Source organism: Astatotilapia calliptera, chromosome 17, assembly GCF_964374335.1.
Source record: "Astatotilapia calliptera chromosome 17, fAstCal68.1, whole genome shotgun sequence".
NCBI classification, from domain to species: domain Eukaryota; kingdom Metazoa; phylum Chordata; class Actinopteri; order Cichliformes; family Cichlidae; genus Astatotilapia; species Astatotilapia calliptera.
Genome location: NC_137438.1, coordinates 28,386,675 through 28,401,041, shown reverse-complemented (window position 1 = coordinate 28,401,041; position 14,367 = coordinate 28,386,675). Strand labels below are relative to the sequence as shown.

Here is a 14,367-nt window from a genome sequence, read left to right as displayed (position 1 = left end):
ACTGAACGGTTTGTATTACAGTCTAGTCCAACTTAACTGAATGCAACCATCTGGTACAATTAAATGGTAAATGGCCTGTATTTATATAGCGCTTTTCTAGTCCCTAAGGACCCCAAAGCGCTTTACATATCCAGTCATCCACCCATTCACGCACACATTCACACACTGGTGATAGCAAGCTACATTGTAGCCACAGCCACCCTGGGGCGCACTGACAGAGGCGAGGCTGCCGGACACTGGCGCCACCGGGCCATCTGACCACCACCAGTAGGCAACGGGTGAAGTGTCTTGCCCAAGGACACAACGACCGAGACTGTCCAAGCCGGGGCTCGAACCGGCAACCTTCCGATTACAAGGCGAACTCCCAACTCTTGAGCCACGAACCACGAACGATTATAGCTATTCTGAACTATGCAATTTGTGAAAACTATGCAGCCCCTTCAGCAACTGAAGAATTTGAAAGTAAATTAAAACAAAATATAATTTTACATTTTACATAATGTAAAGTTACATAATTTTACATTAAATAAAAAAGTTTTAAACTAAAATATCGATTTCTGCTGTACCTGTATCGATACATTATTAGCAAACAAAGTATCACGATACTACACAGTATCGATTTTTTTCCCCCACCCCTAGTTTAAATTATAAGGTAAAAACACCAATCATCAGACAGTCCCCCATGAAGTGACATGTGGTGACAGTGGAGAAAAAGAACTCTTAACAAGGAAGAGCAGACAGACAGAACAGGCTCTCATTTTTTGCAAATACTCGAAATAAAGAGGATTAAAAAACAGACTGCGAGAGACAGTGGATTAAAGCTGGTTAATTATAACTTTAGTATTATTATTATCATTGTTATTATTTCAAGCAGTTTTGTATTCTTGATTATTTACATGACTCTTCATTAGCTTATCATACATTTATTAAACAAAAGTGTGTTTTATAAGATAATTTGTTGGCATTTTTGCCTTTGTTGGATAGTGAAACAGTGAAGATAGACAGGAAGATGAGGAAAGAGGGGTGCAAGACATGCTGCAAAGGGCCACGGGCGGGACTCAAACCTGGGCCGCTGCTCTCTGAGCTAAATGGGCGCCTAACAAAAGTGTCTTTTAAAGGGTTTAGTTCATTCATACACAACTTAGAGAAAAGGTAAATAATACAGAACACATAATTTAAAAAAAAAAAGCGAATTAATTGCTCTATTACCACACTATGGCGTGAAGGAGAGGTGAATGAGACGTCCCTCTGCAGCCTGAACTTACAGCGCTTTCTAAATTCAAGATTGTTCAGAGTCACCTGACCTAGCCCCTAACTTCAAGGTTTATAAAAGAAAAAAGTTTTAAGGTTAGTGCGTCTGTCTCCTGAGCTCACATGAGAAGCTGTTTCCAAAGGTTAGGTTTGTGATGAGAAAAGCTCTTAAATTCAGTTCTCAATTTAACATTAGAAGAGATGGTAATATGGGAGAAATGTGATCTCCTTTTTCCGGTTAGTACTTTTTGTACAGCATGTTGAGTCAACTAAAGATTTTTAGGACAACCAGATGACTGGGAATTACAGCAGTGAAAATAAATAATGATAGAGTAGTTTTTCAGCGTCCCTCCGAAACAGGATGTTCCTAATTTTGACAGCATTGCACAGATGAAAGAAGGTATTTCTAGTGATTTGTTAAATGTGTGTTCCACAAAGTTGTCATATCATGTTAATTATATTTTTTGCAAAATCATTCGAAGCAGCAGTTTATGAACACGATGTTACTTTTAAGGGTGTGAAAAGTATTCCAGTTCATTTTAACCAACATGAGCTCAAACTGATCACAGCCTTTTGATGTCAAAAAGAAGGAAGTGTTCTTCCTTTAAATCTAGAGTAGTGGGTTTTGGATGAAATGTGACTTTGATGTGGAGTTCAGTCTGTGACTTTCTCCTCTCAGAGGACAACTCTTTTCAGTCACACTGTTCATTAAATCATTGGGTTGTGTGTGCCTGGTTCCTGTTTTGAGTTCAATAACAATCACTCATTGAGCTTTCTAAAAGCAATTGGATTGCACCCTGGATCACTAATAATTCACTCCTAGATTTCTATCTTTTAAACTCTACATTTTCCTAAGCCAGCAGTTGCGTGATTTAGTTTTGTGTAGTTCACAACAGTTACATTTAACTTTAAGAACTTGAGGTATTTAAGCACATCATAATTTGACACACAATCTTTGATTTTACATTATGTTGTCTCTTCTCCCTTTAGCCATCATCGAGCACGTGCGGGATGGAAGCGTTGTTCGTGCCTTGCTGCTCCCAGACTACTATCTGGTCACTGTTATGCTGTCTGGTATTAAGGTAACCACCACTTATTTGCTGCACATACAATTACATGTTACATAGTGTGGTTTTATTTGCTTTAAACAATTAAGTCTCTGCAGTTTCTGCAAGGAGATTGAAGTAACAACATGTAGTTAAATAAAAGCCACCCAGCTATTTTTTTTTTTGGTGGTTTTTGACGGTTCCTTCCAAAACCCCCACCCTTTTTTATTTCTTTTTTTTTTTTTTTTTTTTACATAAGTAATGTCTCTTTCTGTCACTTCCTTTAGTCTGTTTATTCTAGCAGTGGTGTTCTTGCACATTTGCCCATTAGTCTCTTTCATCAAGTCCAGCTTTGCCAATAGATCACTTAAGATAAATAATGTTTTTCATCCCCCACTTGAAGACATTTCATTCATTTCAAGGTGTTCTTCGCCTCATTGTTCAAAGACTTGTCTGCTTGTGTCGCCCATGGCGCTTATATTTGTCTGGTATTTTGCCACGCTTCAGACATGATTAGAGATAACATGCACATCAAGGTGACAACAGTTAAGAAGACGGCAGGCACAGTGAAAAGAGTTTCTTGCAAAGTGTATTTAATCAGTTATACATTTTAATGCACAAATACTTGGAAAACATACACTGATTAGTGCATGGGTAATCTATATTTCTTTTTCCGTTTCTCTTCCTCTCAGTGTCCCACATTCAAGAGGGAAGGAGATGGTACAGAAACGCCAGAGCCATTCGCAGCAGAGGCCAGATTCTTCACTGAATCCCGTCTTCTTCAGCGAGACGTTCAAATCATCCTGGAGAGCTGCCCCAACCAGATCATACTGGGCACCATCCTTCACCCGGTAAAACACCGGAATCAGTACCTAGTGGTGACATTGTTAATTCTTGGCTTTTCGTTTTATTCCTTTTGGTTTTTTTTGACTGTGCTCATTTGATTTTGTCTCAGAATGGTAACATCACAGAACTCCTGCTGAAAGAAGGGTTTGCACGCTGTGTGGACTGGTCCATGGCTGTTTACACCCAGGGAGCTGAAAAACTCAGAGCTGCTGAACGGTACGCAACAGAAAATACATTTTGACACAAGCCAAATTCGATTTAATCACCTGTTTTTAGTGTTTTCCAGCCAACTGGATATTTCTAGTCACTTGATTAAATCATATCTCCTGATATCTGACTAATGATGAGTATTTTATGTTTTTATTTTAAATTTTATTTGTCGTTGTCTTTCCAGATCTGCTAAAGAGCGCAAGGTTCGGATCTGGAAAGACTATGTGGCGCCGACAGCCAACTTGGATCAGAAGGACAGGCAATTTGTAGCTAAGGTGAGGACTTAAAGTGGTAATTTGTAGTCTTATTAAGAAGGGGCTTGTTATGAGGATCATTTTGCTTCATCGGGGGGGGAGCGAGAGCATGTGTAGAGTGTAAATCTTTGTGCATGACATGAAGGCATTGTTAAGTATGTGTAAGACTTAAATTTGGTTGTAAAAGGAAGCGAGAAAGGCAGCTTCACTTGGATTCACAAGTTGATGCTTTCTGCTGCATTTCCAATTTTCTCTCGGTATCGCAGCAAAAGCACGAGCACTCTGATGCTTGTAATGAATTATCTCTTCCTGACACTTCTTGCTTTCACGTTTACACACCCCAATGAATATATAGGGAGAAAAGATCCCCTCAGTAAAGGTACAAGGAATGCTTAACAGCAACCTTGAAGCAATCCCCAGGCAAATTAGTGCCAAATTGCTGGCGTGTGCTGTAGCAGCGGCACAGAACGACCCCAAAAGCCAACAACTAGAGATATTAGCTTTGGAGGTTATTGGCCCGGCCCTCGGGAGAAAAGAAACATCCATAATATCAAGTACAGTGGATGTGCAGTCCATCCTAAATGTCAGCACATACCGGTTCAAACCAAATAAGATTGACTCCTTGATACATTTGGTAATATAGCTTAACCTTGTTGTCACAATGAGATAACACATTACAGGGCACTTTAATGCAGTAAAGCAACTCTAGCCTTAAAGCGTCAGCTTTAAATGTGGCCCCTTCTGAGCATTTTGGCTAGTTGCCCCCATACCTTCCCCTTAGTAAATATATATATTTTTCTCTCTGGAAACGCTTAATAAAAAGAAAAAAGTTGAGCCTTTTGGAAGTTTCTTTTGTCTGCATTTGCTCCCTCCAGACCCCAAACTTTTAAGACCCTTAAAAATTCATACCCGGCCTAAGGGTTACATAAAAGGTGTTGCTTTGGCAATCTGCTTACAGAATGAATTTGATAAACTGCACAAGCATATAGAAGGCACCAAAAGAAAACTATGAGCATGTATATTTTTTTTCCTGAGTCAGAGGGAAGAGGATTGAGAGAGGATAAAACATTTATATTATCGGTGCGAGCTGCGTTTAGATCTCTGTGAACCCCCTCAGTAAAAGAGGGCTGAATGTGGGCAGTGTGCAAGTGAGGGAACATTTGGTGGTGAGCTCAGGGGAGTGTATGAAAAGCAGGCACAGAGAATATAAAAAAGTGAGAGGTAGAGGGTTAAAGAAGACACTGAAAGGGTAGGTTTGTGTGGATGTGTATAGGATGAAAAGGAAATGAGTAGTCAGTCTTTTTTTTCTTTTTATTTATTTATTTATTTTGGCCTCCTGCAGTGCACTGCTCATGCCCCCAGTTAAACTTTGATGCACTTTTGAATTTTTTCTCAGGATGTTTCTTTGTCCTTTACTTACCTTGCAGCTTAAGCTTGCTCAGTGTCAGCTGCTGCTATGTTAGCCAGTTTATTTGGGCATTAGTTTAGATATCGTACTTTGTGGATGTGGTGACTCGTCTGGGTGATCTCCTTTAAAGTGCAACTTCTTTCTATAACTTAAAATGCTGTCTGTTATAGCTTGCAAAGTAATTCCAGTGAGTGATAAGCCTCTGAGATGGCAGGAGGACCACGCAGGTCTAAAAATGTTCCCTTAAAAATTGATTTGATGGAAAGTGTCTTGTTGACCCTGCAGCTAGTTGAACTGTTTTAACGCTAAGTACATACCGGGCAGGCTAAAGTTACGCAGGCCCGTCACTCCCCTTCTGCACTCGTCCCTGTTACTTTTGTCGGCACCTAATGCTGCAGTGCAGCCACTCTCACAAGGACACTTTTATCCATCAATCCCATCATCATACACTCCTCCCCTCTCCTCATCCACTCTGCTTTTCACTTCTTATTACCTGAGTGATGGATAGAGTGGAGAGACGCAGCGGGTCCAATCCCCACAAGTCAATCCTGCTGACGCATCTTCCTTTTTGACTGTCTCGACTCTTTCTCCCCCTCCTCTGCTGGGACTAAAGAATAGGAATGTAGGCCATGTCCCAATAGTACCCCCTTTCTCCCCCAGGTAACCACTGACTTGCAAGGTGATAGACAAAGGGTGACGTACTGTAAAGCCCTTTGCCAAGCTCATCAGCGGCTTGTCAGGAAGACTGCTGGTGATGAGCTCATCCAAATCCATAAGAATCATATGTATAAGGTATCTGGATTTACTGCTCTCCAGCTGGGAGTTTTAGTAGTTGCATAAAGATTTTCTGATCGGTGTTGGGAGTAAAAAGGCTTATGCGTGTGCTGTTAAATGTAATGAGGCATAGGTGCAAAATACAATTAGTAAGTATGGCTTAATACTGTGTGTAAGACAGAAAGGTGACATGTGCACTGCCTTTAAACCAAGTCAGACAAACTGGGCTTAATATCTGACAGCTTCTTAAAATAACAAAACAAAATGACACATTTGGAGAGAAAGGCTTGCAGGTTAAACTCTAAAGTTGAGCAGCAGTAAAGTAAGAAAACAAAAAAACATCCCTGCTAGAGCAGGGGTGGGCAATCTCAGTCCACGAGGGCCGGTGTCTCTACAGGTTTTAGATGTGTCCTCGAACCAACACAGCTGATTTAAATGGCTACATTAGCTCCTCAACATGTCCTGAAGTTCTCCAGAGGCCTGGTAACGAACTAATCATGTGATTCAGGTGTGTTGACCCAAGGTGAGATCTAAAACCTGCAGGGACACCGGCCCTCGTGGACTGAGATTGCACACCCCTGGGCTAGAGTCCCTCTAAAGCAGGGGTTGGGAACTCCAGGCCTCGAGAGCCGGTGTCCTGCAGGTTTTAGATCTCACCCTGGGTCAACACACCTGAATCACATGATTAGTTCATTACCAGGCCTCTGGAGAACTTCAAGACATGTTGAGGAGGTCGTTTAGCCACTTAAATCAGCTGTTTTGGATGAAGGACACATCTAAGGACACCGGCCCTCGAGGCCTGGAGTTCCCTACCCCTGCTGTTTAGTGTTTTTGTACAGCATTGTGCAAATTAAGTGCTTGTCATATCTATGTGATATGCTTGTTATCCCTATATGCAGCTTTGATGGCATTTAAACCTTTATGTTAAACCATGGCATTTGGATCAAATCCACTGGTGTCCACATGGAACACAGTGCATTGGTGATGTGAGGCAAGTAATGACCAAGTCCTGGCTAAGCCCACATGTGGCCATGTGGTTAAAACCAACTGAATAAACGTGAGAGTCAACCAGCACTTTCCCCGATAGTAGCCAAGATTCTCCTTGCGCTATGACTGATCTTGACCACTGCAGATGTCATGTCATTACTAGGCAGAGGGTGGCAGTAGATCCCCACCGTTCGAGTAGCAGAATAGACCAGTGAGTCATGCTGCCAGCCTGTTTGTCTCTTCTGCCTGCTCGCTCAACCCTCGTGGCAGCTAACTTTCCAAAGAGTTTTTGCTCTATTTTTCGATCTATTCTCCATCTTTTCCTCTGTCTCTGTTCCTGTGATATTTGCTGTGAGATTACACTCTATCTCCCTGGCTCGCTCCAGCTTTCTGTTCGTCTATCTTGGTGTGTGTTGATCTGTCCTCCTTCGCCTCGCTCCTCTCACCTCCTCCAGCTGATAATTAGCCAGTAAATGCTGAGCCATTTTTATTCTGCTCCCGCCACGTTCTCTCTCTTGCACTTTATTTACTTGGGCAGGCCACAAAATGACCTTGTTACAGTGTGAATGCATGTAGGCTGGTATGTGTGCGCGCGTCTATGTGCACGCACGCGTCCCCTCGCACTTACTCATTACACCTCTCCCCTTCTCCGTCTCTCTCCCTCCTGCTCCCTAAGTCTCTGTATCTCTCCCACTCAGCTCAGTGATTAGTGTATGATGTATTTTGGCTGCTTTTGCAGGCAGCCTATTTAGCATGTGGGCTGGTCTAATTTCTGTTCTCTGGTGGCAAAATGCAACGGCAGTCTGATTTGTTTTCATGGAATAATGAATCTCCCAATGAGCCTAATATACCTGGATTTGTGTCTGCAGTATCGACATAAAGTTTCAACTTTTTCTCAGTTTTTGGTTGGTTTGTTTTTCTACCACAGCTGCAGCCACACAAACACCCACGCAGTCCAAATTGTGGTTGATACATCGCTCAGACCTGCATCTCTCATTTTGAGGACTTTTGTGCCCGGCCTACATATGAACTCCACTTTGAGTGATGATGAGGCCATTTAATGCATGTGTGGGTGGCTACATGTGTAGGGCGATTGATTTCTCAGTCTGTTGCAAGTGGCCTACTTAAAGGCTCTGGGTTTGGATGCCTTCTCCGTCTAAATCACATTATACCCTCAATCTGTCTTCCAACTAAAGTGAGCACATTGGACGCCACATATATAGACTGTGCTGTGTTAGAAATATTTGCTTCACCCTTCATTTTTAATGACTTGACATGAGTACACATTTCTCTGAGATTCATAATTTATCATCTATGTCAGTAGATTTCAGATTTCCCTCTGAAGTTCTGAGTGCTTTTGTGATGTTCTGTCATTGGGAAGAAATGCTGTAGTTCTAAGCTATCACTTTTGAACATCCACACATACTTCTGAACTGTACTTCCCTAAACTCCCATTGGAACAGAGAGAAATAACATTTAAATGCCAGACATAAATTAGTCTGTGTATTTAGTTACACTTCTAAAGGTCTGCAGAACAAAATGCTGCCAGCCAGTAGTCGAGTAGACAACTGCGTAATGCTCTGCCAGTCTATCTTAAACACGATGTTTGTGGTTTAGAGCTTTTTTTCCACACGCACTCTTGTCTCCCTCCTCTACCCTCCCTCCTTGCCTGCTGTCAATCCCCCAGATTGCAGAACGTCCTCGCCCTGTCCTCCAAACCTAGCTGGCCTACTGGGATGCCTTAGCTTGCTAACTTACTCATTCACTCAAGGATCGCTCTTTCTTACCTCCCTCTTGTTGCCTCCTGCTCATGACAGCACACAGTGTGCTCTGTCACTCTCTCTCTGCCTTTGAACAGATCTCTTCCTCTCCATTTATCCTTTACCTGCTCCTTCACTTCCCATCTTTCTGTCAGTCTATCTGCTTACTCACTCAACAAAATGCAATGCCATTCTTTTTCTTACTCTAGCACCCCCACTGCCCTGCACATAGGTTTGTAATTACCCCAAGGTTTTAAGTTTTTGGACCCTTAAATTGATTTCTAATTGAGTTTCATGTTCTTATTTTTGTGCTGTATGCTCACCTAATCACATTCCCGAAGTTTTTTTTTTTTTGGGTGGTTGTTTTTATTTTAATCGTTCCCGCTCCTCTGTTCTTCTATTCCTTGTAGGTGATGCAGGTGGTCAACGCTGACGCCATGGTGGTCAAGCTCAACTCTGGCGAATACAAGACCATCCACCTGTCCAGCATTCGGCCCCCAAGGAATGAGGGAGAGGTACAAAAAAAAAAAAATCTATCTGCTTTTAAAGTTTGCACAGCTTTGCTTGCAATGAGGAGCTACTTGAAATTGAAGGAGTGAGTGAATGTAGTTGAATGAGTGAGAGCTTTGTGGTCAGCCAGCATCTGGTGTCAAGGTATTTTCCACCTAAGCTTAGTTACTTAAAAGCTGCACAACTATAAATATCTGTCTGCCTCTTTGTGTTCTCGTGGCCTCTCTTCTTTTCTTGCACGTCAGTCTAAATTCTTTCCAAAAGACTGTGGATTTAAGTCTGACCACTTGGTGGCGCCCCTGCAGTTGGGGCATAAGCAGATACAGTGAAACAGTAGTACACACCCAGTGGTTGCAGCACTGCAGAGAGTGAGGCAGATCGATTTTTTTTTTCTTTTTTCTTTTTCCCCTTCCACACTCGCTTTCCTCAGAATCACTTCAAGACTGAAAACACACAAGTACATGCTTACACACGTATACTTGGGGACACCTGGGAAAAATACTAATTGATACAATATATGGTGTCCTTAAAAGACGAAACAAAACAAAGACTGCAATGACCTGGAGTCTGTTGTGCTCGATGTCTCTCATTCCTTACCTCCTGAGCACTCATCAGGGAAATTAGTGTTGGAGATGAAATCTTTTGCATTACTGTGCAACGAAAACATGCATTGCTTATATTTCCAGGTGACTGACTTGCATTTATTTTTGAGAAAGAACCAATCAAAGCATTTTGACTGCGCTTACTTATCACAGGTTTGACCATCGTGCTTTCAGTCAGCACACCGTTTCGTGTCATATCCTTTTATATAAGCTTGTATTACATTTTCCTCCTCTAAAGGTACGAGGCAAAGGGGTGTGGCGCTTTTGTCTAGGCAGCGGTTGTAAAAGTCAGCTTACAGACCATCTGCAATAACCCTTTTGTTTTTCTTCTGTTTTGGTTGTTTTGGTTTTTATTGACTCCCTCTTTGTGCATTCTGTCTGTTTTATGGCGTGCGCTTTCCTGTCTTTTCCCTTTTTATTGTCTTCTAAGTTTGGTTTTTATTCTCTGTCCTCGTCCTATTCTCGCAACTCGCTCTCTCTCCCCACCCCTGGCATTGTTGGTGCCTCCCATCATTAAGACACTAGTACTTTGTGTCTTCCCTCCCTCCCGTCTTCCTTCTGCTCTCTTCTCCCTCTTCTCCACAGTCACTTTCTGCTGTCCTTTCCCTCCGGGTGTGCTCAGTGTGGTCAGATTGTTGACCTGTGCCGTTGCCCTTCGTGTGTATTTATTCTCCTTAGTTATCTGTGGTTGTAACAAGCTTGTGGGCAAAAGCTTCTCCATTTTGTCTCTCTCCTCTTCTCTCGTTTCCTGCATTACACAGCATTTGCTCCTAACTTTTCTCAGTGTCTCTCTTTACTCTTGTCTGTCGCTCTTTTTTTCCTCTTTTTTTGCCTGCACCAGATGCTTCAACAGTATGTGTTTTGTGCTTCATTACACTGTCGTATGTTACAGGGAGCCTGGGAGAGTGAGCCCAGATGTGAACGTTTGTGTGCATTGTATTGGTGTTACATCGGCACAGTGCTGTATTGCTTTTATCGCACTTCATGCATGTTTAATTGTGTGGTCGTGTGTCAGATTATTGTGCAAATACCCATATTCATCAAAATTTGTTTGGTTTGGGTCTTGCCTCACTGAGCTACTAGAGTGAAATTTGTAGCAGGCTGGATAAAATTTGACTGAGTATAATGTACTAGCTCAGAGTACTTGTTATTACCCATTAGATTATTGTCTCCTGTTGTTTATAGAAGGATTATATAATAACACAATAATTACACTTAAACTTAGTCTTCCTAATCTAAACAATAAAGTAAGAACTACCTAAAAATTCCTTTCCATGTTAAAAACATGGAGATTTTTTTTAATTGAATTGTATATGTCAGAGTTGTTTTGTCACACACGAACCCGTCTATGTGGAAAAGTCGGACCATATTCTCAGTTTTGATGTTGTTGCATGTAAACTGCTGCTATGTTTTAGTTTTAAATGAGGGTAGTTTGCGGTGCTGCTGCTGGTGTCATTTGTTAGGTTGTTATTTCTGTCTGTGAGCTAAAGAGCTGCCTGCATGTCTCTAATGCTGTTGACTTAGCTTTGAATGTTGTCGCTATGGCAGCAATACAGAGTTTTGATAGGTTTGCAGAGACTTTGATGAGCCCTTTGACTTTAAGGTAGAATATAGCAAGTAAGGGAAAAAAATGCCTGTGCATGCAATAGGGAATTTTATGTCCTGTCTCATTTGCAAACTGGCCCCTGTGTCTGACCACTAAATTAGGCAAGTAAGCTGTTATCTTAAGTGAGCAGGAGAACTTAATTTCATGCCCTGTCCACACACCTTTACAGACGCAGATGTAGCAGTTCCCCTTCACTTATTAGAAGCCATTCTGGACATTGTAATTTTACATTCATTACTGTTGCTTGAATGATTTAGAAAGCCCCAAAAATATTGTTTGACACCTCAGAATACCGGTGCTCATCTGTATTCTCAAGCTCATAGCTAAAAGTTGCCAGGAGGATGGATCCACACTGAAAAAGCCTAATTTTGTCAACTTCTTACCTGTGGAGGTGATTCTTAGCTTTAGATTTGTAAAGGGAGACGTCAGGGCAGGTATGTCTCAATCAGGTCCACGCACACTGACATCATGTTGGCTAACATCACCAGTGAACTGTCTTCTTGCTTACAGTGCAGCAGGCAGTCATAAAGACATTGCCACAGTTTGAGGTGCAGCTTCAAAACACACACACAAACAGACATGCTTGGTTAAGCTGCATTAGCCTATGTCAGGAAACATCTTGGAAATTGGCGTCAGAGTGTCTGCAAACTGATTATAATAAGAAGTGATATATATGGCTGTGTTAGCACTGCAGTCTGCAAGCTTCAAGGAAACAAACTCAGCAGTTACACTCATACATTGTAACTTAAATGTCACATTATTCATTACTATATAATGTTGACATGATATTGTATCTAAACCGACGAGTAGGATATTTGCTTATAGGTTCTTTAGATTTATTACAGTCGTTCTCAAATCGTGACCATGGCCTATATTTACCTGGCAGAACAATTCATTGTGAGTGAACATGCTTTAAATTTAGCTTGCTTTTCATTACTTTGATGTTGTTTTTCTTCTTAAGTACTTACGATGTCATCCCATATTACCAAACTAAAAAATTTTTGAAGAGATTTTCTATTAGATTCAAGTGTGCTTGGCCCAGCCCGAGTTTTCACATTTTTCTTCCTTAGGAACTCTTGTGTGATTTTGGCAGTGTGCTTTGGATCGTTATTATGCTGGAATATTTCTCTTCAGCCAAGCTTCTGGAGACCGAGAGTCATCTCATCACCCAGTTTTTCACTATATCCACAGGCATTCATCCCACCATTTTTAAATGTAATTTCCCTAGCACCTTTTGCACTTCTGCAACCTCTTGTCATCACGATCCCATCTCCAAGCTCTCCATGTTCAGATCAGACTATGATAAAAGTCATGCTACCAATTGTTATCGGCTTCTTTTCATGTTCTTATTTTACTGTTGATGTCATCCAAAGAGATTTGCACCTTTGAGTGCAAAGAATCTTTTGGAGCTAGATTGTGCAGGCATTTTTCTGCTGGTCATTTTAGATAAGTGAGAATATTCAAAGGTTAGTATATAACCATGTCTATGCAGATGGCATGATGGGAAATTGTGTTTAAATGATCAGTTTTCTTCTCTTTTTTTTCAGTGCTCACAGATACACTTTAGTTGCATTCACTTACTACTTTGCGACCTGTATTTTCACTGTAGTCATTCTGAAATGTTTGTTTTTGATTTCTCATAACAGGAAATCTGCAACAACTTAGAAATAATACAGTTATTAAGAGGTGATACGGTTTGAATCATTTGGCATTTAAGTGATGTTGCACAGGGATGTGCTTGTTTTTGTCGTTCATACACCGTATGAGTGTTGTGTTCTGTAGAGGTCTGTCGGGATTGTGTCGTGCCAGTTGTCATTATTATCTTTGTCTGTCTGGATGTGTATGTGCCCTGTTGAACTTGGTATTCTGCAACAATGCCATTTATGTTTGTGTGTCAGGTTGTGTGTACTTTATTGGAGTATGGAGACCAGATGCGATGTACCAGTGCACTGATGAACTGTGACAGTTCCTGCCAAGTCCCTCTCCTCCTCCCATCTTCTGTGGGTCGCTTTAGTGTCCTAATGCCACATCTCCCCCTGTCCTCTCTGATGACTATGCTAATTGTGCTCAGACTGACAGATTAGTTGACCAATGGCGTCTGTTTGCAGAAAAAAATAGGATACAGAGTTCCTCACTTGTTTTTTTTTTTCTTCTTTTCTTTCTTTGTTTGATTTTGGTTCCTTTCCTCCCCAGTGTTATTTTGAGCTTGGGAGTTGGAGTCAGCTTTTTCTTCTCTCTATTTTCCTCTCTCCTTTCTCTTTCCTTTTTTTGGCTTTCTTTCTCCATTTCCTTTCATGTGCAGTAGGACAAACCCAGTGTAAACACGAGTGGGGAGATACGTCTATACCACAGAGTGACTCACTGTTACGCCCACTCACTCACACTCATTGTGTTTGGATGTGTTTGTGTGTTTCTGCTTCGATGATACGTGCATCAAGTCTCAAATGTTTGCGTATGCGTGTCTCTTTGTTCATTTTAATGTATCTGTGTGCTTATGCAGTTTAAGTAGGGTTAAGGACGGTGTTGACGGAGCACAGAGAGCAGTTAACTCACTGTTCTTATACTGTATACAGCAGCATGATGAATATGGCTCTTACATACAGCTCTCCCTACTTGTCCAACCTCAGCCAGATTGTTCAAACCTGTGGTGAAACCGCCATATTTACCAAAGTGCTAATCACTGTGGCTTGTTTCTCTAAAAATTCAGTACATGCAAAACATGTGGGCAGAATATGACCTTTGAAGTACTTGGAAGTCACAGTTATAGTCAGAGTTATTTGACGTACTATTTTTGAACAATACTTAGAAGGCAGAGTGGTTTACCACTGATTGACATGACAATGACAGTCAGAATGTCGAGGTCTTTAAAAAAAAATGTTACAGTTGTTAAACTAATTACCAATTGTAGCATAATGATTGTTCAATAAAAAAAAAGACACAATTTCAAAGGAAGCTTGAGAATTCAATTAATTATTCAAAGTGTATGTGGAGATGAGGCCTATATGGGAGTGTTTGTTGATTTTCATTGGTTTTCCAGAACCGCACATAATTTTTGAAAATTAGATACAGATTCTTTAAAAAAAGTCATGCTCGTACAGATTTTGTAAAGAATT

General features: G+C 41.2%; 1 protein-coding gene across 1 annotated transcript in view; it reads left to right on the top strand.

Moving 5' to 3' along the window:
- Positions 1 to 14,367, top strand: part of snd1 (staphylococcal nuclease and tudor domain containing 1) — a 179,187-nt gene that overhangs the window by 9,953 nt on the left and 154,867 nt on the right. The window contains exons 6-10 of the mRNA XM_026146181.2: positions 2,242 to 2,333; positions 2,990 to 3,148; positions 3,253 to 3,359; positions 3,538 to 3,628; positions 8,947 to 9,051. Of these exons, the coding sequence (XP_026001966.1) occupies positions 2,242 to 2,333; positions 2,990 to 3,148; positions 3,253 to 3,359; positions 3,538 to 3,628; positions 8,947 to 9,051 (554 nt within the window). The remainder of the gene's footprint in view (positions 1 to 2,241; positions 2,334 to 2,989; positions 3,149 to 3,252; positions 3,360 to 3,537; positions 3,629 to 8,946; positions 9,052 to 14,367) is intronic.